This window comes from Balaenoptera acutorostrata, chromosome 15 (assembly GCF_949987535.1).
Source record: "Balaenoptera acutorostrata chromosome 15, mBalAcu1.1, whole genome shotgun sequence".
NCBI lineage: Eukaryota > Metazoa > Chordata > Mammalia > Artiodactyla > Balaenopteridae > Balaenoptera > Balaenoptera acutorostrata.
The window spans coordinates 71184536-71208091 of NC_080078.1; the positions used below are offsets into that span (position 1 = coordinate 71184536).

The 23556-nt window shown below is 60.1% G+C and overlaps 2 protein-coding genes across 6 annotated transcripts; one reads left to right on the plus strand and one right to left on the minus strand.

Moving 5' to 3' along the window:
* Positions 1-169: 169 nt before the first annotated feature.
* On the plus strand, positions 170-16547 carry LPIN3 (lipin 3). 5 transcript variants are annotated; one of them, XM_007193113.2, is made up of 20 exons: positions 170-267; positions 4117-4315; positions 5431-5526; positions 6468-6733; positions 6939-7022; positions 7547-7667; positions 7835-8177; positions 9124-9223; positions 9364-9524; positions 9924-10017; positions 10088-10157; positions 11776-11868; positions 11945-11991; positions 12715-12826; positions 13804-13952; positions 14149-14235; positions 14688-14840; positions 15073-15187; positions 15276-15379; positions 15572-16547. In XM_007193113.2, exons 2-20 carry the CDS (start codon positions 4124-4126, stop codon positions 15714-15716), a joined length of 2532 nt encoding a protein of 843 aa, XP_007193175.2. In that variant the 5' UTR covers positions 170-267; positions 4117-4123; the 3' UTR covers positions 15717-16547. The 5 variants fall into 5 exon arrangements, with proteins under 5 accessions (XP_007193175.2, XP_007193174.2, XP_057385497.1 ...); XM_007193112.2 differs by having other exon boundaries at positions 177-315; XM_057529514.1 differs by having other exon boundaries at positions 177-315; positions 6942-7022.
* A 576-nt stretch (positions 16548-17123) lies between these two features.
* On the minus strand, positions 17124-22942 carry EMILIN3 (elastin microfibril interfacer 3). Its single transcript, XM_057529517.1, has 4 exons — positions 22562-22942; positions 21162-21284; positions 19766-19989; positions 17124-19503 (listed from the first exon to the last, which is right to left on the minus strand). The coding sequence occupies exons 1-4, from the start codon at positions 22726-22728 to the stop codon at positions 17717-17719; spliced, it is 2301 nt and encodes a 766-aa protein (XP_057385500.1). The 5' UTR covers positions 22729-22942; the 3' UTR covers positions 17124-17716.
* Positions 22943-23556: the final 614 nt, after the last annotated feature.

The following is a 23556-nucleotide window of genomic DNA, read 5'->3' on the forward strand; positions in this document are numbered from 1 at the left end:
GCGGAGCAGGACGGGCTGGAGCCGGAGTGGGCGGAGCCTGGAGCCTGGCCTCGCCCCGCACTCTATAAGGTGAAAGGACGCCCTTGGGCGTGGGGACTGGGCGGGGGCGGGATCTCTTTGGGGGGTGGAGTCTAGACGGATTGGGACTTGCAGACACCGCCCTTGGCTCGTGGAAGGGGCGGAACCGGGATCTCACCCAGTCCGAGAGGAGCCGGAAGTGCCTAGTGAGTGCGGGGCCGAAAACACCTGCTGATCCTGTGCACTCAGGTAGAAGCGGCAGCTCCGGGGCCCGGAGTCCGGTGGGCAGCTCCTCAGGTAGGGTCCAACTAGAGCCAGAGATGAGGTACCCCTCCCCCGCCCCACCCTGCCCCGCCCATCTGTCCTGCCATCTGACCCTCATTCCTTCCCGTTCCCGGGCCTGAGGGGCCGGCTTCACTTCATCCCTCTCCCCGATCCAGGGGCTGCGGGGGCTCCCCGGACATCCAGAATGTGGGATCGGGAGAGAATGAGATGTAAAAACCTCTCAGGGGAAAAGTTTCACCCCAACTTCCCTCCAGACTAACTGAGTCACCTTGGGGAAGACACCCACCCTCTCTGGTACTGAGTGTCCTCAGTTGCAAAACAGGGTCTGACCCTTGCCCACCTGCCCTGAGACTGGGCAGGTCAGATGAAGTAGCCGTGAAGGCTACTGGGGATCCTGGGTGGAGCTGTCTCCCTTCCCTGTGGTCCTACACGGAGAGCCACATCCCCACCCCTCCCCGAATCTGGGAGCCCAGAAAGGCTGAGGGCTGACAACCAGGGCAGCTTGTTCTGGCTTTCCTGTGGTGGGATTGTGTGCAGGCCTGGGAGGCATGTGGATGTTCCCAGAGTAGACTCTGAGGCCTGGGCACCTCTTGAGGCCCTCCTGGAGCAAACAGCGGGGCCACCATCATGCAGGACCTTGAATGCCAAGTTAAGAAGTCTAAACTCTCAACTCAGGGCAGGGGCAATGCATTGGAGTCTGACCTGTCGTGCCCTCAGGACCAGCCCGGATGAGTGGGGCTGTCACGGTTCCAAAAACTATGCTGCTGCTGCTAGGTGGCGTGGGTGGGCATTTACTGCATGCTACTGCTTTACACGAATTATGTCATGAATTCCTCATGCATCCCTTATGTTATCCCCATTCCAGAGGCCGAAAATGAGGCTCAGAGAGGTGAAGTGACTTGCACAGGGTCACAACTAGTAAGTGTCAGGGAGGGGATTAGAATCCAGACAGTCTCGTGCCTTAACCACAGTGCCTGCTGTCACCCAGGATCTGGGCATTGGTCATAAAGCCTTGACCTAGGCACCTGGAGGAGAAAGGAGGGGCCAGATGAGCAGGAAATTGGGGAATAGGACTCAGAGGGCTTGGGAGGGAGGGGTACCCATGAGTCCTGAGAGGAATTCAGCTGACCAGGTTCCCCAGGGGAAGATGAAGTGTTTGATTTTAGACATGTTAGTTTGGGGGTGAAGGGTGGTATAGGGGAGCCAAGAGGAGCTCTCCTCCATCGGGAGCAGACCAAGGAGGCAGAGCTGGTCCTGGGGGCAGGAGATGCCGTCAGGGATGGGTGCAGGTAGCGGAGAGGAGCCCAGGGCTTGGCTCACAGCAGTCCCCCTACCTCTCCACAATGCTAAGCAGGCAGAGATGGGGGCATCCACTCGTGGGGCGGGAGGAGCAAGGAGAGGAATGAATTCTAGGCTCCCATGACATTAGAGCTGAGAAGGTCTAAGAAATCCAGGCCTCGTTTCATAGAAGGGGAAACTGAGGCCAGCAAGTTACTTGCCCGAGAGTACTCCATGGGTGGATCAGAGTAGGACCCAGGTGCCCCCAGGTGCTCCCTTTGCCATTCAGCTCTTTCTGCTATTTCAGTGGCTCTCAACTGGGGGCAATTTTGTCCAGCAGGGGACATTTGACAAAGCTTAGAGACAATTTGGTTGTCACAGCTGGAGGTAGGGTGCTACCTGGCATCTAGTGGGTAGACTAGGAATGCTGCTAAATGTCTTACAACACTCCCGCCAACCCTGCAACAAAGAATTATCCAGCCCCAAGCAGCAGGGGTGGCGAAGCTGAGAAGCTCAGTAGTAGATGGAGCTGAGCCTGTCTCCTCTGCCCCCTCCCCATCCACCCACCCACCACCTGCACTTTAGCTCTCAGCAGAGCAGATAGCTCAGACTTGGGCTGCCAGCTGGGCAGAACTTTGCCCCCACTCCCGGTGTGCCCCTCCCATGCATGCTTCTTTATCTTCCTGGAAGCTTCTGGAGTCTTCTCTGCTTTTCCTGGGCACAGTGGTCTAGAGCCCTGCCTACCACATGTCTCTCCTTGTCAGTCGGTCTGTCTCCCCAGACCCATATTCAGACTTTGGTGTTAGGGACAGAGAAACCAAAGTGGGAGTTTTCACCTATCACATAGCAGGTGCCTTGCAGATAAAAGATGTATTCAATTTGAGTGACATTTTCGGGGTCCAAAGGGTTTCATTTTTTATCCCAAATTTTCTCTTTAGCAAATCTCACAGGACCTTATGTTTGTGAAGCTCTCCATTTCTAACCAGCTCCCAGGCGATGCTGGGCCCTGGACCACATTCTGAGTGTCGAGGCATTACAGGGCTGTGCAGAGGTGGGCTGGGGGCTGGGCGGCCCTCTCTGCCGACAACGGTGGTGTGGTTTGGGGACCATGGAGGGGAAGGAACCATGGTATGGAATCAGGAAACCAGGATATGAGTCATCACTCCCTCCCCCCATCTATGGCCTATTAGCTTCATAAGGTTTGGATAAGTCGCTTGACTTTTTTGAAGGGTGATCTTGCGTGGCAGGCAGACCTCCAGGGGTTCTGATGCAAGGTCAGAGGGAAGTGCCCTGTGGAGCTGGGATGGTTTTGGGTCCTGGCAGCCAGAAGGGCATAGGCCACTGGCGAGGCCAGCAGGGAAGGGGCGACGAGCTGAAGCTGGCGGGGTGGGCACCATGCCAGGGTAGAGGTGGCTCTCATTATGGCCCTGGCTCTTCTCTGCGGCTGCTACAACTCCTGCCTCTGGCTCACCCAGCTCTGCCTGGTGTGGGAGAGCTGGAGGGACCAGTCTGGCTGGGTGAAGAAGGAACAGCTTTGATGGGCCAGGGGCCAGCCCAAGGCCTGAATGTGGGTCTGAGGAGTAGGGGTCGGGGGCTGAGAACTATGTCCTAGAGACACTGGGGTCAGGTTGTAGCCATGGACGGGCTTCCCACATGTCCCAGGGAGACTGGGAAGAATTTTGGAGTTTGGGCCTTAAATTTTTTAGTTTGGGCCCAGCTATAGGGGGTGCCCTACTGCAAACATCTGAGAGCTGGGCAGAGCCTTAGGTACCTGGGGTACCCCCACCCCTGGTCCCCCACAAATTAGCCACAATAGCCCAGCAAGGTCCCTTCCAACTCCTAGGACCAGGAGGCAGCAAGACAGCTGAACCCATTTCTCAGATGGAAAAACTGAGGCTCCCTCCTCCCCACTTCCTGGAAAGAGATCAGCCTTCAGGACTGTCACCTGTTACCCAGCAGGGCCCTGGGCCTGATCTATCATGAGGCTGCCCCTCATTGCACCCCAGGGAGGGGTGCCTGTCCCCACAGTTGGGCCATCCCAGTGGTTCACACCGAGGGCTCTGCAATCACACAGGCCTGTATGCGAACCCTGGCTCCTCTCCTGGCTAGTGATGAGGCCGTGGGCAAGTCACTCCACCTCTCTGAGCCTCGGCTGGCTTGTCTGTAAACAGGGATAATGAAACCTGCTCGGCCAGCCTGGCAGGTTGTTGTAAAGATGAAATGAGCTGCGGTCATTACCATTACTCATGGCATTTAGAGGCTCACAGCGCCCCGATGGCCTTAGCCGGTGCCCTGATTTGACAGATGTGGGCAGCAACCCTTGGAGAAGGGAGGCAGCCGTCCAAGAGCCCCACGGCCGGTGGGGATTAGAGCCCACGTCTTCAGGCACACCTCCCACCCCATCACTGCTGCCCCTCTGCAGAGGCACCCCGAGGACCACACGCTGTAAGCCTGGGGTCCCAGGGGTCAGGCTGCGGAGCCCCGTACGGAGGGCGGTGGCCAGGCCTTGGTCCCAGCGCCGCCTCCCTTTACCAGCACAGCCATGAACTACGTGGGGCAGCTGGCGGAGACTGTGTTTGGGACGGTGAAGGGGCTGTACCAGGGCCTGAACCCGGCCACGCTGACCGGGGGCATCGATGTGCTGGTGGTGAGGCAGGCGGACGGCTCCTTCCGGTGCTCGCCCTTCCACGTGCGCTTCGGCAAGCTGGGCGTCCTGCGCTCACGGGAGAAGGTGGTGAGTGATGGCGGTAGAGGGACCTCTGCAGGGCGCGCTCAGGAAGCCGGGGTAGTCACTGTAGTCCCAGGACACGAACCAGACCTCCCTGGGGCAGGGATGTGTCCTCTGGACAGGCTTCCCTTCCTTTGTATTTTCTTGGAAGGCTTTGGGTTGGTTTGGGGGTTTTGGTCCAGGAGGGCCCCTATTTTCCCCTGGAAGCAGCACAGCGGGGCAGCCTTCTGTACTGGGGCCATCAGACCTGGCTCCAGCTTCCTGAGACCTTACCTGTGTGTTCCTGGTAAGTCACCTCACCTGAACAAATTGATACACTCTCATTACCTGGTGATTAAATAAGAGATGATAACACTGTCCCAGGGCGAGGCATGGGGGTGATACTCAAAAATTACCTCCTCACTCTTAGGAAACCGGCACTGTCTTCATGGGGCTCAGGTGAACGTGACAGATTTTTGTTAGCACTGAGTTCTGGTGTGTGAATAGAGGTTTGGTGGGCCCAAACCCCCTTCACACTGGAGTGACTGTGAATCTTCCAGAATCCTAATGGGAGAGTGTAACCTTGCGGGAGACAGTATGCTAAGTGGTTAAGAGCTTGCGTTGTGGATTCAGAACTTCTGGGTTCATAGTAATTCCCAGAGAATTACTTAACCCCTCTGAGCCTCAGTTTCCTCATCTATAAAGTGGGGATAATGATGGGAGGTACTGCCAGGGGTTGCTGGGAAGATTAAACAAGATGGTCTATGTAACACACTGGACAAAGTGCCCAGGAAAGGGTCATTCTTACTGTTGTTCATGTTACCCACAAATGTTTGGGCACTCTCCTGCGGGTTGGGGACACACAGTGACAAGATTGGATCGTGTTCTTGTTCTTATGGGCTGTGGGAGAGAGAGGAACACAGAAACCAAGGCATAAACAAGAATACTGAGATGGTGAGCAGAGACCCTCAGAGTGGGGAGCAGGGGGGCTCCCCGAGGTCTGAGGGGAGAGAGTTCCAGAGAATGCAGTGCTGGGGCAGCAGGGAGCCTGTGTCTCCAGGACCAGCTGGGAGTCCAGTGGACTGAAGCATGGGAGTAAGATCTGACGGTGGGGACCCCCATCCCACCACGCCACATTACAGGTAGACATCGAGATCAATGGGGAGCCAGTGGACTTGCACATGAAGCTGGGGGACAGCGGGGAGGCCTTCTTCATCCAGGAGCTGGAGAGCGATGTGGTAAGTGCCTCTGGGCCTGCCTGGCCCTGTCTCTTCACTAGTGCTCCCTCCAGGCGGGGCTTGGGGATTTGTCACTGTCCCCACCGTGGGGAGGACCCCATCGGCGAGGGTCTGAGGCAGGGGCATCAGGATGTGCTGGTGGACCCTGGGGAGGGATGGGGGCAGGAAGGGCTGGCGCTTCTTTTGGGGAAGTTTTCTCAGAAGAGGACACTTGAGCTGGGCCCCTGAAGGGGGAAAAGGAGGCCCTCCCTGGGCAGCTTGGAGAGGAGGAGGGTGCTGAGCAATGGCCGGGACTGGAAAGCATAAGATGGCTTGTTGTGGATCTGGTGCCGGCTCGGGGCGGCTGGAACATGGACGTGTGGGAGCGGGGAAGGAGCAGAGGGGTGTTTGCAGAAGGGAGGCAGGGCCCAGCAGAAGCCAGTAGAGGTGTTTAAAGTTTTGACAAACTTTAATTGAGCCCCTACTGTACTGTATGCCAGACACCGCAGTAGACCTGGATGAGGGGTGACCCCTGCCAAAAAAGAAGGTTCCCAGACTAGCCTGGGCGACAGACATGTAAACAACAGATGAAAGAACTATTTGGTTATTGCAGTGAAGGGGGTTGGAACTGAGGCTGAAAAAAGTCAGGGCAAGCTTCCTGGAGGAGGTGACACCTGGCTGAGTCTTAAAAGGGGAAGTAGGTGTCTGCTGTGGTAGATGTGGGCAGGGGAGATGAGAGGCTGATGCCCAGGTTTCTGTCTGGACTGTGTGGTTGCCGTGGGCTGCCAGAGGTGCAGGCACCCCTGGGATTGGGGCCGCTTTATCTCTGTTAGGGAACTTTGAGGCCAGCAACAGTTACAAGGCCATGCTACCGCTGGCTCTGTCCAGCCTCCAGGCCTGTTTTCCTGCCCCCTGTCCCCAAGCTGCAGACCCCTCAGCCCTGCCCCTGGTCTGCTCCACAGGAAGACATGCCTCCCCACCTGTGCACATCACCCATCCCTTGGGGGGGCCTGTCTGGGTTCCCTTCGGACTCCCAGCTGGGCACAGCCAGCGAGCCTGAGGCCAGCATCGCGGGCACAACCTCCACGGGGTGGAAGAAGAAGCGTCGCAGGAGGAAACCCAGGCGGAAGGAGGACACGGTGGCAGCCGATTCTAGTTCGGAGGAGCTGGAGGCAGGCACTGGGAGTGAGCTATCCCTGCTGGAAAAGCCGAGGCCGGAGCCCCCAGGGTATGTAGGGGGTTGAGGGTGTAGGAATGCCACTTGGGGTTCAAGCACAGTGTCCTCTGCTGATGCTGTGTGACCCTGGGCAAGGTCCTTGACCTCTCTGGCCTTTAGTTGCTTTGCTTCATCAAGCCCCTGATGTCCAGGCTTGCATGCCCTGCCCAGGTTGCCTGTCCTGTCAGTGACCATTTATTTCCCTGTGGTCCCGCAGCAGTGTCCAGCCAGAAGGAGAGTCCTCACCGCAGCCGAAAGACACCTACCCCTACTCCGATGGAGAGTGGCCCCCCCAAGCCAGGTGAGAGTCCAGGTGGGCTACAGGCAGAGACTCAAAGCCAAGGTCTCAGAGGGCTCTCCATTTACATTTTTCTGATGAATAATGACATAGAACATATTTATTGTGTTTACCAGCCATTTGTATGTCTTTTCAGTAAAGTGTTGACATTCAAGTCTTTTGCCCATTTTTTTTTATTGTGGTAGAATACACATAACATAAAATTTACCATTTGAAAGGGCACAATTCAGTGGCATTTAGTATATTCACAATGTTGTACGACCATCACCCCTTATCCAATTCCACAACTTTTTCATCACCCTTAGTGGGAACCCTACACCCATTAAGAAGTCACAACCTTGCCCATTGTTTCGTTTTGTTTTGTTTTTTCTACTGGATTGCCTTCTTGTTGATTTATAGGAGTTCCTTATACATTCTGGATCCAACACTGGCATAATACGTGTTGCAGAAAAAATTTTCCCAGGCCAAGGAGGGCGGCAGGGGGTGGCAGGCTGGCTTGGGGGCCTCTGAGTTCTTGCTTCCTGCAGCCTCTCAGCGGGTGGGCTAACATCCCCCAAGAGTGACTCGGAGCTGGAGCTGCGGACCCCCGAACCCATCCCCCTGAGAGCTGAGTCCCACATGCAGTGGGCCTGGGGGAGGCTGCCTAAGGTGAGTTCCCCTGTGTCAACCCTCCATCCTTACCTTTCAGGGGCTCCGTGGCCCCTGCGGGGCAGGACTGGAGTGACTTGAGACTTGGGCCACCTCCCTGAGGCCTTGTGGGGTGTGGGGGGCAGGCCCTGCACCGCCCCTGTCTTCCCCCGTTTGTTTGATTGAAGGTGGGCAAAGCTGAGTGGCCTGAGTCCTCAGTGGTCCCTGATGGCAGCTCCAAGACAGCCTCTCCACCTCAGGGGGTGCCCAGCACCCCCTCTGCCTCTGTGGTTGGCGTGAACCCTTCGGGAATTCCAATCCTGCAAACAGGGCCTGGCACCGACCTTCTTCACCCTGACACGGAGGTGCCTGCTCTGGTGGGTCCCCCTCTCCAACCCCCTGAGAGAGAGGAAACCAAGACTCAGAGTTCCGGGGATGTGGGCCTCCCTCCTCCCTCTGAGTCGTGGAGCTGGGCTGCATTGGAGGCCCCCGCTTGCACAGGGCAGCCAGAGGGGATCTCCAGGAGGAAAGGTGAGTGATGGCTGGACCCCTCCCACTGCTTCCCTGGCCTCACGTTATCCCCTGGGTGGACTCTGGAATTTCAAGCATGTTTGAGCACCTACTGTGTTCTGAGCACTGTTTCTGGCTCCAGCCCTCATGGGACTCACAGTCCAGAGGGGCAGACAGATGACAGACACATAACAGGAAGAGCATGATGTTGGGGGGGCGGGACGCAGGACAGAATCATTGGTTGGGACGGGGGCTATTTAAATCATGTGGCCAGGGATGGCCTCTCTGCGCGGGTGATGCCTGAGCTGAGACGTGGGCCATAAAGATCCAGCCAAGTGAGGACCAGGGGAAGAGAATTCTAGGCAGAGGGAACAGCAAGGCCATGAGGAGGGAGAGAGGTTTCATGTCTAGGAACTGAGGCAGGTGGTGTGTCTTGAGCGAGGCCAGGGAGAGGGTTGGGAGGGGGAGCTGGCACCTGTGCTATCCAGATGGGTAGTTACTGGCTATATGTGGCTATTTAAAATTAAATTTAAATGAATTAAAATTAAATAACACTTGGAGGACTTCCCTGGCGGTCCAGTGGTTAAGACTCTGTACCTCCGCTGCAAGGGGTGCGGGTGCGATCCCTTGCTGGGGAACTAAGATCCCATATGCCACACGGCGTGGCGAAAAGAAAAAGAAGAATTAAATAACACTTAAAATTCTATTTTTCCATCACACCACATTTTAAGTATGCCCAATAGCCTTGTGTGGCCAGCAGCTACCCTACTGGACAGTGCAGACATAGGACTTTTCTAGCACTGCAGGAAGTTCTACTGGACAGTGCAGACATAGGACTTTTCTAGCACTGCAGGAAGTTCTACTGGACAGTGCCACCTTAAGGCGTTCAAAGGCAGGGGGACACACACTGATCACAATAGTAGTCCTCACAGGTTAGGTCTACAGATGTCCCCTCCTCTGCTCTCAGGCTCCCTGAAGAGAAGCCAGCACCTGGGCCCCAGTGAAATCTACCTGGATGACTTGCCCTCCCTGGATTCTGAGAATGCAGCCCTTTACTTCCCCCAGAGGTGCCTGGGTTCTGGACACCAGGGTGTCCTGGGATTGGGGCCTGTGGGGCTAGGAATCGGCTATCAGGGGCCTGGGAGGGCTCCAGCCCCTCCTCCCAGCCTCCTTGTATTCATGTCACTATTGGCCCCTTTGTCCCCAGCGACTGTGGGCGGGGGGCCAGGAAGTGGAGTGAAGCCGGAAGCCAAAAGTCTCTGGGAGGCTGCAACCCTGAGCGGGAGCCAGAGCCCGCTCCGGACACAGCGGACACAGTAGTGCTGTCCCTCTCTGGGGGCCTGGCTGACAGCGGAGACATCTCTGTGGGTATGCTCAACTGTGGCCCCCACCCCTCCAAGGACTGAGCCCAGGGGACGGGAGAAGAGAGGGAAGACCCCGGGGCGGGGGTGGGGGTAGCAGAGGTGTGCATGAGTCTGGGGTTTGTGGAGCCCACCCTCGGCCAGCAAGCGCTGGGCATCTCCAAGACCCCATGAAGCAAATGCTGAGTCATGCTAAGCTGTGACTTATCCTGTGAATCCAGGATGGCTAGTGCCTGGGGTGGGACCATCAGGTGCCAAAACCCCAAGTAGCAAGGAGCCCTGCTAAGTCGAAGACCCAAGTTGCAGGAGGCCTGAGCAGCAGAGGTGGGGCAGCTGGGAGGGGCAGGGGCAACGGGTCACGTGGGATGTGCTGGCCTCACCCCTCGCTCTCTGCCTCTGTGCCCAGAGAAGTTCAACCAGCACATCGTCTCCTACCAGGACCTCGCCCAAAACCCCGGCCTCCTGGACGACCCGAACCTGGTGGTGAAGATCAACGAGAAGTGGGTACCAGGGCTGGGCGGCTGGATCGCCCTGCCCTCCACGGCCCTAACACCCTTTCTGTCTCTCTAGGCATTATAACTGGGCTGTAGCCGCCTCCATGATCCTCTCCCTGCAAGCCTTCCAGAGAAACTTGCCCAAGGTAATGGTTATAGCACCCCTGGGCCTCCTGGGGGACGTGGCCATAGCCTTGGGGTCGGGGGCCCTTGGCAAGGAACTGGAGGGTGGGCAGAGATGGGCCTGGGGCTGCAGGACCCACTCTGAGAGAAGAGACCCAGGTCCTCTGAAGCCTTGCCCCAGGCTGTGTGGACGAAGCACCCCCCCTGCTTCCCTGGTTTCCTGGCATGGCTGAATCCATTTGGATTGGATTTAGACTTTACTTCAAAGGAATTCAGGACAAACCAGAGGCGACAGGGACATGCCTTCAACAGGAGGTTTTTGGACCTGCGAGACAGTCTTGGGACATGGAGGTCCTACCCCTCACTTTCTTCTGAGACCCTCTCCAGGCTGGGCTGCAGGGGCTTGCTTTATCAGCACACAGTTATTGAGTACCTACTGTGTGCCAGGCCCAGACTGGGGACAGTCATGCCCTCATAGGAAGACAGTTAATGAAAGACTCAGCCAAATGAATATAAAATTCAACTGTGAGTACTGGGAAGGAGAGGTCTGGGGTGCTTTGAGAACCTCCAACAGGGGGTTTGCTGAGCAAGTGCCCACCGGGTAGAGGTCTGAAGGATGAGTAGGCAAGGGGTGGGGAACAGCATGTGCAGATGCTCAGAGGTGGGAAGGAGCAGCCTCTATAGTCCCTCCCAGAACCTCTATCCTGTGCAGGGCTGGCCTGCACCTGCCCCTTCTGCCCCTCTGGGAGCCATTCAGTGCCCCACCCTGGTCTGACCCATCATTATTGGCTTGGCTTGCCCAAAGAACATCACTCACCTGATGTTGACAGCTGGTGCCTCCCTTTGGTGATGCCCAGCTCTGTCCTCTGGCTGGCTCTGGGTTTGAGCAAGGACCCAGAGCTTGTGGGAAGAGAGAGGGTCCCCCCATGCTTGCCTTTCCTCACCTTACCCAGACAGACCCACCACCTAGGGGAAACTCCCCCAGCCTATTCCCAGCCCCAGTGGACACCCTGGCTGTTTTCCTCCTGACGGGTTCTCCATTCTGTGTTTGCAGGAAGCTGATATGTCTCCTAGGTGGGCCTGGGCCCTCCCTGGGATTATCTAGCACAAATCTAATCAGAATTTTTCACAGGGTCATGTTGTCCCCACCAGACAATGACGGTAACAAGCAGAGAGGGAGGCTGTTCACGGGATAGATCACTGACCTTAGGAATTGCCCATGTTGGTCTTGGAGGTTGAGGGTGGTACTGACTAGAGACTGTCCCTGCCACCAGTTGGTGGCATCATGCAGGGAGACCCAGATCTTGAGAAACTCCCAAAGCGCTGCCTTTAGCTACTGGAGTAGGGAGACTGATCCACAAGATCTGGAGGCCAGGCCAAGGCTGGGCTAGAGCTGGAGGGGTCAGGGCTGGGGTGGAGTGGAGGCAGGCAGAAGTGGCCCTTGTTCTCCCATGCTTATCTCCTTGAATCAGTGCTCAGAATCCCAAGATGGGGCTGAGTATGCTTCTTTAGCCTCCAGACGTTGATAGCACCTTGCTGTAGGGTCAGCCCCAGACTCTGGGCCCATGGGGGCCCCAAGGGCAATGTAAGGTGGGTTTGTGTGGTACAGGAAATAATGCCATGGCCTTCATCTGCCCGCAGAGCACCGTGGACAAGCTGGAGAAGGAAAAGATGCCCCGGAAGGGAGGGCGGTGGTGGTTTTCCTGGCGATGCAGGGACTTTCCAGCCAAGGAGGTGGGTGGTCATGTCCACAGGGCGGGGCTGGCACAGGCAGGAGGCGGGGTTCACTAGATGGATATTCTCCCCACAGTGCAGTGCCCGGAGGGAGAAAACCACAGTGCAGCAGCAGCAGCTGGGGTGAGCTGGATCTCCTGCCTGGGGCTGTGCAGCTGGAGCTCAGCCTGGGAAAGATCACTGTGGGAGCGGGGGTGGAACCAGAACCCCTCCCCTGCCATGGGTCTTTGTCACTCTGCAATCACTTCTACACCTCTTCTTTCTCCTGGGACATGTCGCCATGTCACAGATGGGAAAACCTAGATACACCAAAGTTCTCACAGCCGGGAAGTGGCAGGGCTGGAATGGGTACCCAGACTCCCGACCCAGACAAAGGGCTACCATACGAAGGCGGAGTAGGGCTTCCACTCTCCACCAGGGGCCAGCTGACCTTGCTTCCTTTTTTCACATCTGAAGTGACCCAGAATGTCCAAGGCTGGGTGGGGGGTGATCAAGGACGGGCTGACTGCCTCCCACAGCAGGTGGGATTGGCCACGATGCAATTCTAGATTTTTCTGGTACACATCCCCAAAGCAGGTTCCAGCATCCTGGCTATGGAGAGCAGCCTGGGGGCTGGGCGCCCCGGGTCTCTGCTCCAGCTCTGCAGTCACCGTTCTGGGTGTAGACTACTGGCCTATATCCTGATGTCTGCTGCCACCCCCAAAATGGGTGGCATCTAGAGGGAGGGGTCCTTAGAGGGGCAGGGACGAGCAGCAGACTCCTTGCGGCCTGAGTGAGGGGTGGGCATCTACCAAGGAGTGAAGGCCTTGGCTGGGGGAAGTGGCTCAAGAGCCGGGCTGCCCGCAGGGAGAAGACCGAAGCCCCGAGCAGTGAGGACAATGCCCCCTCCCCGCCCCTCTCGCCTCCGGCCCACGCTCCTGCCTACAAGAAGTCCCTCCGCCTCTCCTCCAATCAGATTGTAAGTGTGTGCAGGTGTGGGAGTGGCGGGCCTGAGATGATTGTGTTCCCGAGGCCCTCAGGGCCCGGCTGAGGAGCGGCTTGTGTTCAGCAAAGCCCAGAATCCATCTCTGTGGCAGCCCCCTGCCGGCCTCTGCTTGCGTCATCCGGGAACAGCTTTCTGTGCCGCTTCTTCACGTGCCAGCCCATGCTCTGTTGGATGTTCTCGCTAGGAAAGCCCCCTCTTATGTCATCTTAAAATGCCTACCTGCGGTGGGTTGGCTGGCTCTGGTCTGCCTTTGGGAGCTACAGGAACCAAATGGCTGATGACAGCCTCTCAGATTCTGGCAACCCCAGACCCCCAAGTCACACCTTTGAGTAACTGTGGCTCCTGTAATGTTTTCTTCCTGAGTGGAACTCTGTGGTCAGAGAGGTGCCCAGGAGAGTCTGGCACACCTGGTACAGAGTGGCTGCCCTCTGTGTGGTTCCCTGGGGCTCACACCCAACTCGGGGTCAGCCAGGTCACAGGCTGTGGCTAAGAGCTGCCCTGATCCTTATCTTTGGACCAAGGACAGGGCTAGGTCTCTCTTTGGGGGGGATGTCCCAGGTACCCTAGCCCCAGGCAGGAGGCTGCCTGTGGAGATCCCCACAGGGCCCCCTCTGTGGAGTGGGGTGTCCCTCTGCCCAGAGCAGTGCTGGCCCCAAGGCTGACCTGAGAAACCTGGACAGGGTCATGGGCCAGGCTTGGTCCGTGAGCCCCATCTCAAAGCTCCTATGCCTGGAGCTTTGCAGGCCCCACCAGCACCCCTCACTTCCTCCTTGCAGCCACCTTCTGCCCACATGGCTGCCTCTGATGAACTCAGGAAGGTTCTTGAGTTGGGAGGAACAGGAGAAAGAGAGGCCCGTGGAGATGGAAGGCCACGGTTCTGGGGCGGGGAGGCGGTGGGCGGACAGCGTCCAGCTGAGGCGGCTCACAGTTCCCCCCTTGCCTGGTCCCAGCGGCGCCTGAACCTGCAAGAAGGTGCCAACAGTGTGGTCTTCAGCGTGACCACCCAGTACCAGGGCACCTGCCGCTGTAGGGCCACCGTCTACCTGTGGAAATGGGATGACAGGGTGATCATCTCAGACATTGACGGCACCATCACCAAGTGAGACCCGGTCGGCCGTGGAGGGGGAGACGGAGGGCCTGGGGACTTGCCTCCCTCTGTGCTGGGGGGTGGGGGGGACAGGGAGAGAGGCCCTCCCCTCCCAATGGGCCATCCTGGGACGGGGGCGGGGCCACACCCACAGAGCAGGAGGGCCACGTGGGGCTGCCTTGGCGTGACCGTTACTCTGTGGGTCTAGGTCGGATGCCTTGGGCCACATTCTGCCCCAGCTGGGGAAAGACTGGACACATCAGGGCATCACTAGGCTCTACCACAAAATCCACCTGTGAGTGCCTGCACTGGGCTGGGGTGGGACCCCAGGGAGGGAGTGACAAGATGTCTTAGAATGACCTGGCCTCAGCCCCGGGAAGCCAGGCTTGGGGACCCACAGGGAAGGAGACCGGGGCAGGTCCCTGGCATGCTGAGACCTACTGGTCCTCAGTTCTCCTGTGAAAGACTTGTCTCTTGGGGCTGTGGTCGGGCTCTGAGTCTAGCTGCTGGCCTTCCTGCTGTAGGCAAAGCCTACAGACTTGCCCGAGTCCTCACCTATCCTGGTCTACCTGGGCCTCAGGACTCTGTGCACGCTTCTTCTACCTCTCAGGCCTGGCTCAGCTCTTCTCCTAAGTCCCCTCCTTGCAGAGGCGCCAGGGTTGGGCTGAGCTGGCCGAAGCCCAGAAGGCGAGATGGGGATGGCTGGTCTCTGACGGCTCTGTGCTACCCCTTTGTCCCGCCCCCCAGAAATGGGTACAAGTTCCTGTACTGCTCGGCACGGGCCATCGGCATGGCTGACCTCACCAAGGGGTACCTGCAGTGGGTGAACGAGCGGGGCTGTGGCCTCCCCGAGGGCCCCATCCTGCTGTCTCCCAGCAGCCTCTTCTCCGCCCTGCACAGGTAACCGCCCTGCACAGGTAACCACCCCGCATAGGTAACCTCCCCACGGGATGTGAGCCCACAGCCCAGCGGGGGGTTGCACAGGCCCACTGCCAGCCCAGCCCAGCCCAGGCTGGGCCGGCATCAGGCCTCGCTCAGGTGTCCACTGGGTCAGACCCTGTAGCACTGTCACCTCACCCTGCCATCCTCTGGTCGCTAACCCCTTCCCTGCCCATGGCCCCGACTGCCACAGGGAGGTGATTGAGAAGAAGCCGGAGGTGTTCAAGATTGCCTGCCTGAGTGACATCCAGCAGCTCTTTCTGCCCCAGGAACAGCCCTTCTATGCCGCCTTTGGGAACAGGCCCAATGTGAGTGTCCCCTCCATGGCGGGGGTGGGGAGCCTGAGCCACCTTCTCCGCACCTCCCAGCCCACCGACCCCTCCTTGTCTCCTGTAGGATGTCACTGCCTACCGGCAGGTCGGCCTGCCTACATCCCGCATCTTCACAGTCAACCCCCGGGGAGAGCTCAGCCAGGAGCTCATGAGGAATCACAAGTCCACGTGAGGCCAAACCCTGCCACGTGCCTACACACCCCAGCCTCTCCCTGGGACCCAGTGCCACCCCACCCCACCCCTGCCAGGGACCCCCTCCCCGGTCCAGGGCTCCCAGGCAGGATGCAAGGTCTCCACCTGCTGTGATGGGGCCGAAGCCCAGCAGGAGCTGAGGCTCACTCCAGCACCTCCTGCCCGTAGGTACGAACGGCTCGGCGAGGTGGTTGAACTCCTCTTCCCACCTGTGGCCCGTGGCCCCAGCACAGACTTGGCCAACCCTGAATACAGCAACTTCTGCTACTGGCGGGAGCCACTGGCCCCTGTGGACCTCGACGCCTTGGCCTGAACGAGCCCTGGCTGCTCCCCAGAACTGTGTGTCCCAGGGCATGGGGGCTGGAAGTTGGATGCTGCAGGGCCAACCCACTGAAGGGGAGGAGGGGGCTGCGGGCTAGTTGTGGCCTCTCCTGTCCCCTGCCTTTACCAGCTGAGCTGTGCTACAGGCCTCAGCGTGGCCCTGCCCTGTAGCCATTAAGTGACTGGGTCCTTGCAGGGTTCTCCATACCCTTGATATCTGTCCCGGTCACCCTGGGACCCTGCCTCAACTCCTGATAGGACAGAGACAAGAGGGAAGCCCCTATGAGGCTTGAGACCTGTGAGCCCAGGAAAGGGTTGGTGGCAGCCAACAATCAGGGAAGAAATTTTTCCCCGGCCCACTTCGGGGAGCCTGGACCGTACCCTCTGAAGCTAGACCCTACATAGCCCCGGCCCCTTCCCATAGCTCTGGAGCCAGACATCACTGCTCTCCCACGCTGGTGCCCTGATATCTCAGCACATCCCAACCCCAGATACTCTAGGGCCCCTCCAACATCTGGGAAGCGGGGATCCCAGGGCAGTGCCAGGGCTGAGGGGGTGTGGTTCCCATTTGGCTTAGTACACACCCAGCTGCCATCCCTGCCCCTCCCCATACCTCCACTGAGGACACAGCCCCAAACCCTGCCAGGACAGGTGCCTGGCCTCCCCCAGCCTTTGCCAGTCATTTCACTGCCCACACAGCTGCTGAGTAAGCTCCTGCCCGAGGAGCTGTGGGAAGCAGGGCTGACACCCCACTGCAGCCTTCCCGCCTACTGCCTTTGGGGAAGAAAGTTCCTTTAGACAGGCTAAAAGCTTTAATCCAGGCCTGCCCTCCCCCAACAGCACCAAAGTGGAGGGCAGAACACCAAATGTCAGGAACCCAGAAGGTGGGGCTGCAGGGACCTGCAAAACAGCACGGAAGGGCCCGAGCTGCCGTGGGGAAACTGAGGCTGGGAGCCTCAGCAGGGATGGGCCTCTGGGGCGTACACGGGCCAGATGAACGCTTGTGTCCTCATGTTTTCATACCTGAATTTCTCACCACTTTGTGAACATCCGGGCAGGGCTGGGGTTTTCCAAGGATGTTGGAAACTAGGCCTGGAGCCCTTTCCCTCCAGCTGTGGCCTCCTGCCCAGGGTCTGGCCTCATTCAGGCCATGATGTACATGAGGGCCGCCCTTTGGAGAGAGGCCCTAACGTGGGGTGGGGGGAGATTCTCCCCCAAGTGGAAAGGAGAGGATCATGTGGGGACCAGCGTACCCCAAAAACATCTTTGGGGAGGGGAAGGAAAAGGATAAATTACAGTGGGAGGCATGTCCAAACAGATCACTTGGACCCCATCCTTTCCTCCGGAAATCCATGGCTGCCTAAGCCCTCACCTTGGGAGGGAATCAAAAGGAATAAAGAGAACTCTCCACTGAGTCCTTGTGTTTCCATTCTGTCCTGAAGGACCTGTAGGGTGGTGGAAACCTCTGGTCCTTAGTTCAGAAACAGCATCCTTGAAGCTGCCAGGTGGGAGGACAGTGCCAGTGGGCACTACCTTCCTGAAGAAACCAAGCCCAGGTGGCTGAGAAGCCAAGGGGGCAGGGGGACCAGAAGCCTCTAAGGGCTTGGAGCTGTTGTCCATGGGCAAAGGGAGATGCAGAGAGACTGCTGTCTGAGAAGGGACCTGAAGGTCTGCACAGATGCTAACTGGCGTGTCTGCAGAACAGCAATTTACAGACCGTGGATGGTGCGGTCTCTTGGGGCCACCCCGGCCTGCAGGCACGACGTACTGGCCTTGACCGCGATCCTGACTTGCCCAGTTGGTGCAGCACCAAGCGTGGATATTGGTGCCTGGACAGTCAGGTGGAGCTGGACCAACACTGTTCCTTCAGGACCCTCTGAAATGGCATCCGCGCTGGCCAGGGGAGGCTGGGAGGCACTGCTAGGCAAGGCTGGGCTCTGGGGGAGGGTGCCCAGGGTTGGCGGGATCTGGGGGTTGGCCTGTCCAGCCCACCTAGTCGGCCTGCCCTGCCCGGACCTGCTCGGCCAGCTGGGCCCGGCAGTCCAGCAGGTCATCCCGGAGGCGGGCAATGTCCTTTGCGTGCTGGGCCAGCGTGCGGTTCAGCTGGTCCACGTGGTCCCACAGGCCCTCCCTGGGCCCAAGGGACTCAGCCGCCAAGCTGTCCAGGCCCGCAGCCAGCAGGCCCAGCCTCCCACAGGTACCTTCCACTTGCGCCACCCTCTGGTCGAAGTGGCCCACCGCGAGCTGCAGTTCCTGGGCTGTGTCCTGGCAGCGGCTCAGCCCGCCAGCCACACTGGCCACGCCAGCCTTGAGTTGCTCCAGCTGCCCCCGCAGGCTCAGGACCTGCCTATGGCCGGCCCGAAGCCACGAGCCTTGGCTGCTGACCTGCTCCTGGATGGCGTGGACCTCAGCCTCCACCTTGCGTTCCCGCTCATCCAGGGATGTGTTGGCGGCCAAGAGGGCATCAGAATACTGGCTGACAGAGTCACTGAGGCCCGTGAGCGACTTGCTCACAGAGTTCAGATTGACCTTGAGCAGGGTGATCTCGCCTTGGAGGGAGCCGCCCGTTGCTTCTGCCAGCTGCCCCTGGACCTCAGCCACGGTGCCATTGAGCTGCTGGAGCAGGGCCGCATGGCTGGCCACCTGGCGTAGGAGGGCCTCGCTCCGGCTCTGCCAGGCCTTCACTTCAGCCACGAGATTGTCCAGGATGGCTGAGGTGGTCCTAGGGGTACACGAGGCCTCCAGTGAAAGCAGCCGTTGTTCCAGCACGGCCAGCTCCGTCTGCACGAGGGGCCGAGCCGATCTGCCTGGAGGAGCGCTATCATGGCTCGGCTCCCCAGCCAGCGTCAGCAGGCGTTCCTCCAGCCTCTGCACACGCTCTTCCAGCGTGGTGTGGAAGCCACGCACACCCCAGCCCCCCTCCTCCATCCCCAGACAGCAGCCCCTGGCTCCACCCTCTGTGCCGTTGATGGTCTCCAAGCCCTCCAGCAGCCCATCCACGCCCCCCTCGAGCATGGCAGCAGAGAGCCGCGTGAGGTCATTCCCGTCGGGGGGGCTGTGGCCCCTCTGGGCCTCGGTCACTGCCTGCAGCTTCCTCTCGAGGCTGTCCACGCGGGTACTGATCAAGGCCAGCTGGCCACAGCAGCTGCCCCTGCCAGCCACGCCCAAGCCCTGCAGCCGGGTACCCAGCTGTGAGAGCTCCCGGCGCAGGGCCAGCTCCCGGCCATCCAGGCTCTGGTGCAGCCTCTGGCTGGCCGCCTGGCCCTCCTCCAACTGCTGCCGCACCTCCTGCACCCGTAGGTCGCACGCATTCTGGACACCCTGCAGCTTCTGCTCGAAGCCATCCAGCAGGCTCCCCCAGAGTCGGTGCAGCCGTCGGTCCACATACTCGTCCAGCAGCGCCAGGGAGGTGAGCGGAGACGGGGGGGCCTCCCGCAGCCGCTGCAAGTGAGCCTCGTGGCCGAGGGCCAGTCCATGCACCTCGTCCAGCAGCTGCACCTTGGTCCGGAGTGTGCTGCTCACCTCTGTCACCTTGCTCAGGATCTCATCCAGAGGAGGAGTGAGTGGTCCTCCAGCTCTGTCTCTGGGGTTCACAAACCCCTCGGGGATGACCCCGAAGCCCACAGGGGCAGCAGGAGCACTGGGGCCACCAGTCACCCTGTTGGGGTCTTCGTGGCTGGCCACCAGGCCCCTGAGGGTACCATATGCTTGTGCCAGGCGCTGGACATCACCCTCCAGGCGTTCCAGCCGTTCACCAAACAGCCCTGGGCCTTTCCTTCCTGGGAAAGAGGAGGAGAGAACCCCAGGGTCATCACTGGCCTGGCTCTCTCAGCTTGTCCTGTTGCCGGGCCACCTGAGAGGTTTTCTGGTCTGAGCCAACCTTGCTGGGTATGGTTCCCCCAGCTGTGGGAGGGGGCTCTGGGGGCTCACCCTCACGTCCAGCACGAGATGCACCCTCCCCAGCCCTGATTGGGCTCAGCCAGCTTGTGTCAGTCCCCAGAAACCGATCACCTTGGCGAGGGTCTCCATGGGCAGACTCACCGTGGGGGCTCGAGGCTGCTCTGCTAGAAGGAAGGGGCCTGGGGCCTGGGCCCACCTGCCCCGAGGGAACCTGGGGCTCAGGCTCCGGCTGAGGTGGGGTGGCCGCATGGTCCGTGAGATGCTCGGGGCAGCCTTCTCCAGCGAGGCCGGGGCAGCAACGCCAGGCGAGGTCCGTCACTGTCTTGTAGCCCACCTTGTATTTGGGTCTGAGCACTGTGCGGTACCTGGGCCAGGGGCGGGCAGAGGGCAGGGCTCTGTACCTGTGGGCTGAGGCTCCTGCCTCCTGGCGAGTGACCTTGCCCCCTGGTTGGGGTCCAGGGCCACTCCAGACATTGGCAGAAGGTCTAGATGTCTCCCAGCTTCACTACACCACCAGCATTTTTCCTTCTTCTGTGCTTAAGGTGACAGGCGGTGGGGTGGAAGCAGGCCTTGCGGAGGCTCAGAGATGCGTTAGGGGAGGGGGCAGGTAGAAGCCCTGCCCCATCTTGTTTGCTTGGGGAAAGGCTAGTGGGAATTTAGCCTCAAGACTCCCAAGACCACTTGGACACCCTTTGGCTCATACTGCCATCAGAAATTCCACTCTGGCTTTGGGGGTACCTTGAAAACTTTTGACAAAACCCCTGCCCCTCCCTCTGGGTGGATGAGGGGTACAGCACTGGAGCTGGGGCAGGCAGCCCTTCACACTGCCTGGGGGCCACTCCCTACCTGGGGGCCACTTAGTTCTTTCCCCTCCTTCCTGGCCTACTCTGGGAATTCAGCTCTGGTCCTAGAAGCTGGCGGAATGGCACCTCTGATTTCGAGCGCAGCGGGGAAGGCCCAGGGGTGCAGGGCAGCGCTCACCACATGTACTCTCTCCCCTGTTCAGCCGTGTACCTGTTTACCCACTGACACATGGGAATAAACAGGTCTGTTTTCAAGCACATGTTTGAACGTCTCCAAGTACAGACATGTGCATCACACCTGCATGCAACACGTCCTCACAGCCCACCTGTCTGGCTGAAGCCCCAGAAATCTGGCTTCCCTCCTCTCACCGTTGGCCTGCCTTCTCCACGGTCACCACAACCCTCCCTGAGTCTACCCAGGGATCAACCATTGCTGGTGTGACCCTCTGCTCTCCCCTGCCCACAGCCACCCCCCCCTTGCCTCTGCTGCTTCTTCCTTGCCTTGCGCTGCTTCTCCCCTGGGAGCCCTCCCCTGGGTCCCCTTGGGGGCTCCAACCGAGCCTGCCCTGGCTCGCCCCCCGGCCCCCTCCAAATGGCCTGTGTTGGGGCAGGGGTAGGCTCTTTGGAGTCCAAGGAGTTATAACCCTTGTGGAGCTGGCTGCTACCCTCAGCTGAAGGCAGGCCTGGGGCTTATGCCCAGGGATCCTGAGTCGGTGGGATGGGGGTGCACTCACGTGACTGTCCCGGGGCACTTGGGCCCCCATCCACACTGCCGGTATTCAGCCTTTATGTAGTTCTCCGCTCCCTCCTGTAGGACACAGGTCACATTCCTGTGTACAATGTAGGCACAGAGGGCCCTGCAGGGGGAAATGGCATCCTTGGAATATCTGGCCTGTGCCAGGCCCACTGAGGCTTCTACTCCTCCCCTCCCCAAGCTGTGGGCCTAGGAAGGAGACCAGACTCCCATCTCTCCTCTGCTCCTTCTTCTCCTGGGATCCAGAGCCCTTGGCCTGGGGTCCTGCCCCACTGCTGGTCTCTCCAATCCCAGCCTCGCCAGTGGGTTGGTCACTGGGCTAAGTAAGTGCTGTACTGAACCAGGAGCCCAGTGCAGCTGCCTCCCTGCCTGGGGAAGAGGCCCACCCTGGATCCCCCTCAAGAGCCTTGCCACACTCCCCACCCTCCTCCAACTCCTTCACTGGCTCTCAACTCCTCATCTCGGCATTGAAGCTTCTGAGATCCCAACATACTGCCTTTGAGACCACACTTCTCATCTTTCCTCTTGACTGACTCCTGGGAAAATACATCCCACCCTGTAATTTTCCCACCCCTGCCTTTGCTTCTGGTTGCTCCCTCTCAGATTACTTTTTGTACCACCTCCTCCAGGAAGCCTGCTCTGATGTGCCCAGGCCTACTGAGTGTCAGCCATGGGTTGGGTACACTCCTCCTATAATACCTCTCAAACTCAGCTAGAGTTCACATTCAGCTAGCACCCCAGGCAGAGGCCCTAACTCACCTGAAGCTGCTAAAGACCAGAAGCTGAGGCAGGGGAGGACACAAGGGCTAGGGAGGCTGCTGCCTGGCATAAGCCGACCACCTGTGGACTGCTATTGGGCTCTGGAGCCACAACACGGGCCCAGGACCCAGGAGCCCCCACCAGCTCTCCGGCCCAGCTACGTTGGGCCTCCCAAAGGGTCTCAGGGGTCCAGGCTGAGCACGGGAGGGGTCGAGCCGCCGGGCGCACGGCCTCCATCTCCTACCTGGCGGGGCAGGGAAGAGATGAGAGGCCCTGGCACGGGATGGGGGTGGCCCCGCATGCTCCGCGTCGCGGACCGCCCGCCCTCCCTCCTCTCCCTCCACCTGGTCCACAGCGCCCGGAGTCTGCACACAGCGCAGCTGGAAAATGTTACTTCGCTGGAAAGGTTTCCGCGGGCACTGCCAGTACCCCAGCCGCCGCGCCAGGCCCCGTCGGCTTCTTTTCCTTCGCCAGCCCCGCAGCCCCCCGGAGCGTGGGGCGCTCGCCCGGGCGGGGGTTCGTCCTGGGGTGCCCGGGGCCCCCGCGCGCGCCCGGGGCAGGTGGGAGCGCCGCCCGGGCCCATCCCTCCCGCTTCCCGCCCGCGGCGCGGCCCGCGCTTACTTGTGCGGCCCCGGGCGCAGCCGCGGGCGCCATCCCGTCGTGTAGAGGCTGTAGCGGGAGGCACCGGGCGGCGCGGGCCGCGCGAGGAGCGGGGTGCCCTTGGCCTGCGCCCCCGAGAGCAGCGCCGCGACGGCGCACAGCCAGACCGGCAGGCGGCGGCGACCCATCGCGGCCCCCGGGTCTCCACCTGGCCCCGCGCGGGCCAGTGTGTCCCGCCGGGTGTGCGCCCGCCGCCCCGCCGCTCGCCCGCCCGGGTCCCGCCGCCGGTCGCGGCCCCCGGAGCTCGCTGGCCCGGCCGCCTGGCGCTTCGCGGCGGCTGCGTCCCGCCGAGTGGCCGGCGCTGCTCACGCCTGGGGCCGCCGAGGGGAGGCGGGAGGCGGGCTCTGCGCGGATTAGCATAAACTTGGGGCTGCGTCGCTCTCCTCCGCCGGCCCCCTCTCCGCCGCCGGCCCCCCGCCCCAGCTCCGAGCTGACGCCCGAGGGGCCGCCCGCAAGCGAGAGGTTAAGAAGAGAGCAGCCCCGTGGTGGCAGGGGCGCAGGCCGTCGCGCCCCGGGAGGCCCCCCAAACACACCCATCCGCCGCTGTCTCCCGCGTGCACCCGGGCGAGAAGCAGAGCCAGAACCCTGGGGCCGGCCTGGACGCGGGGCCGTCTAAGAGCGCCCACCCGCGGGACACACTGCTCTTAAAAACCCGTGTGCGCCCGGGGACCGCGGTCCAGGGCTCTGAAGCTGAGATGACCGTGTTTGGGGACGCGCCAGCAACACCTTCGCAGCCACTTCCTTGGAATAGGCCCCAGATCGTCCCTGTTGGCTAGCTCTGCCTCCCCGCAGCGTCATTGTCCCGAAGTGCCCAGGACAACTGATAACTCTGCCTACCCCTCCCCGGACATCTTAACCCCTCTCTGCTCGCGAATCCTCCGCAACCCAGTCTGGTGGCCAGGCTGACTTTCTGGTTTCCTGGTGGAGTGCATCTTATCTCTGTCTCTCTCAGGTCT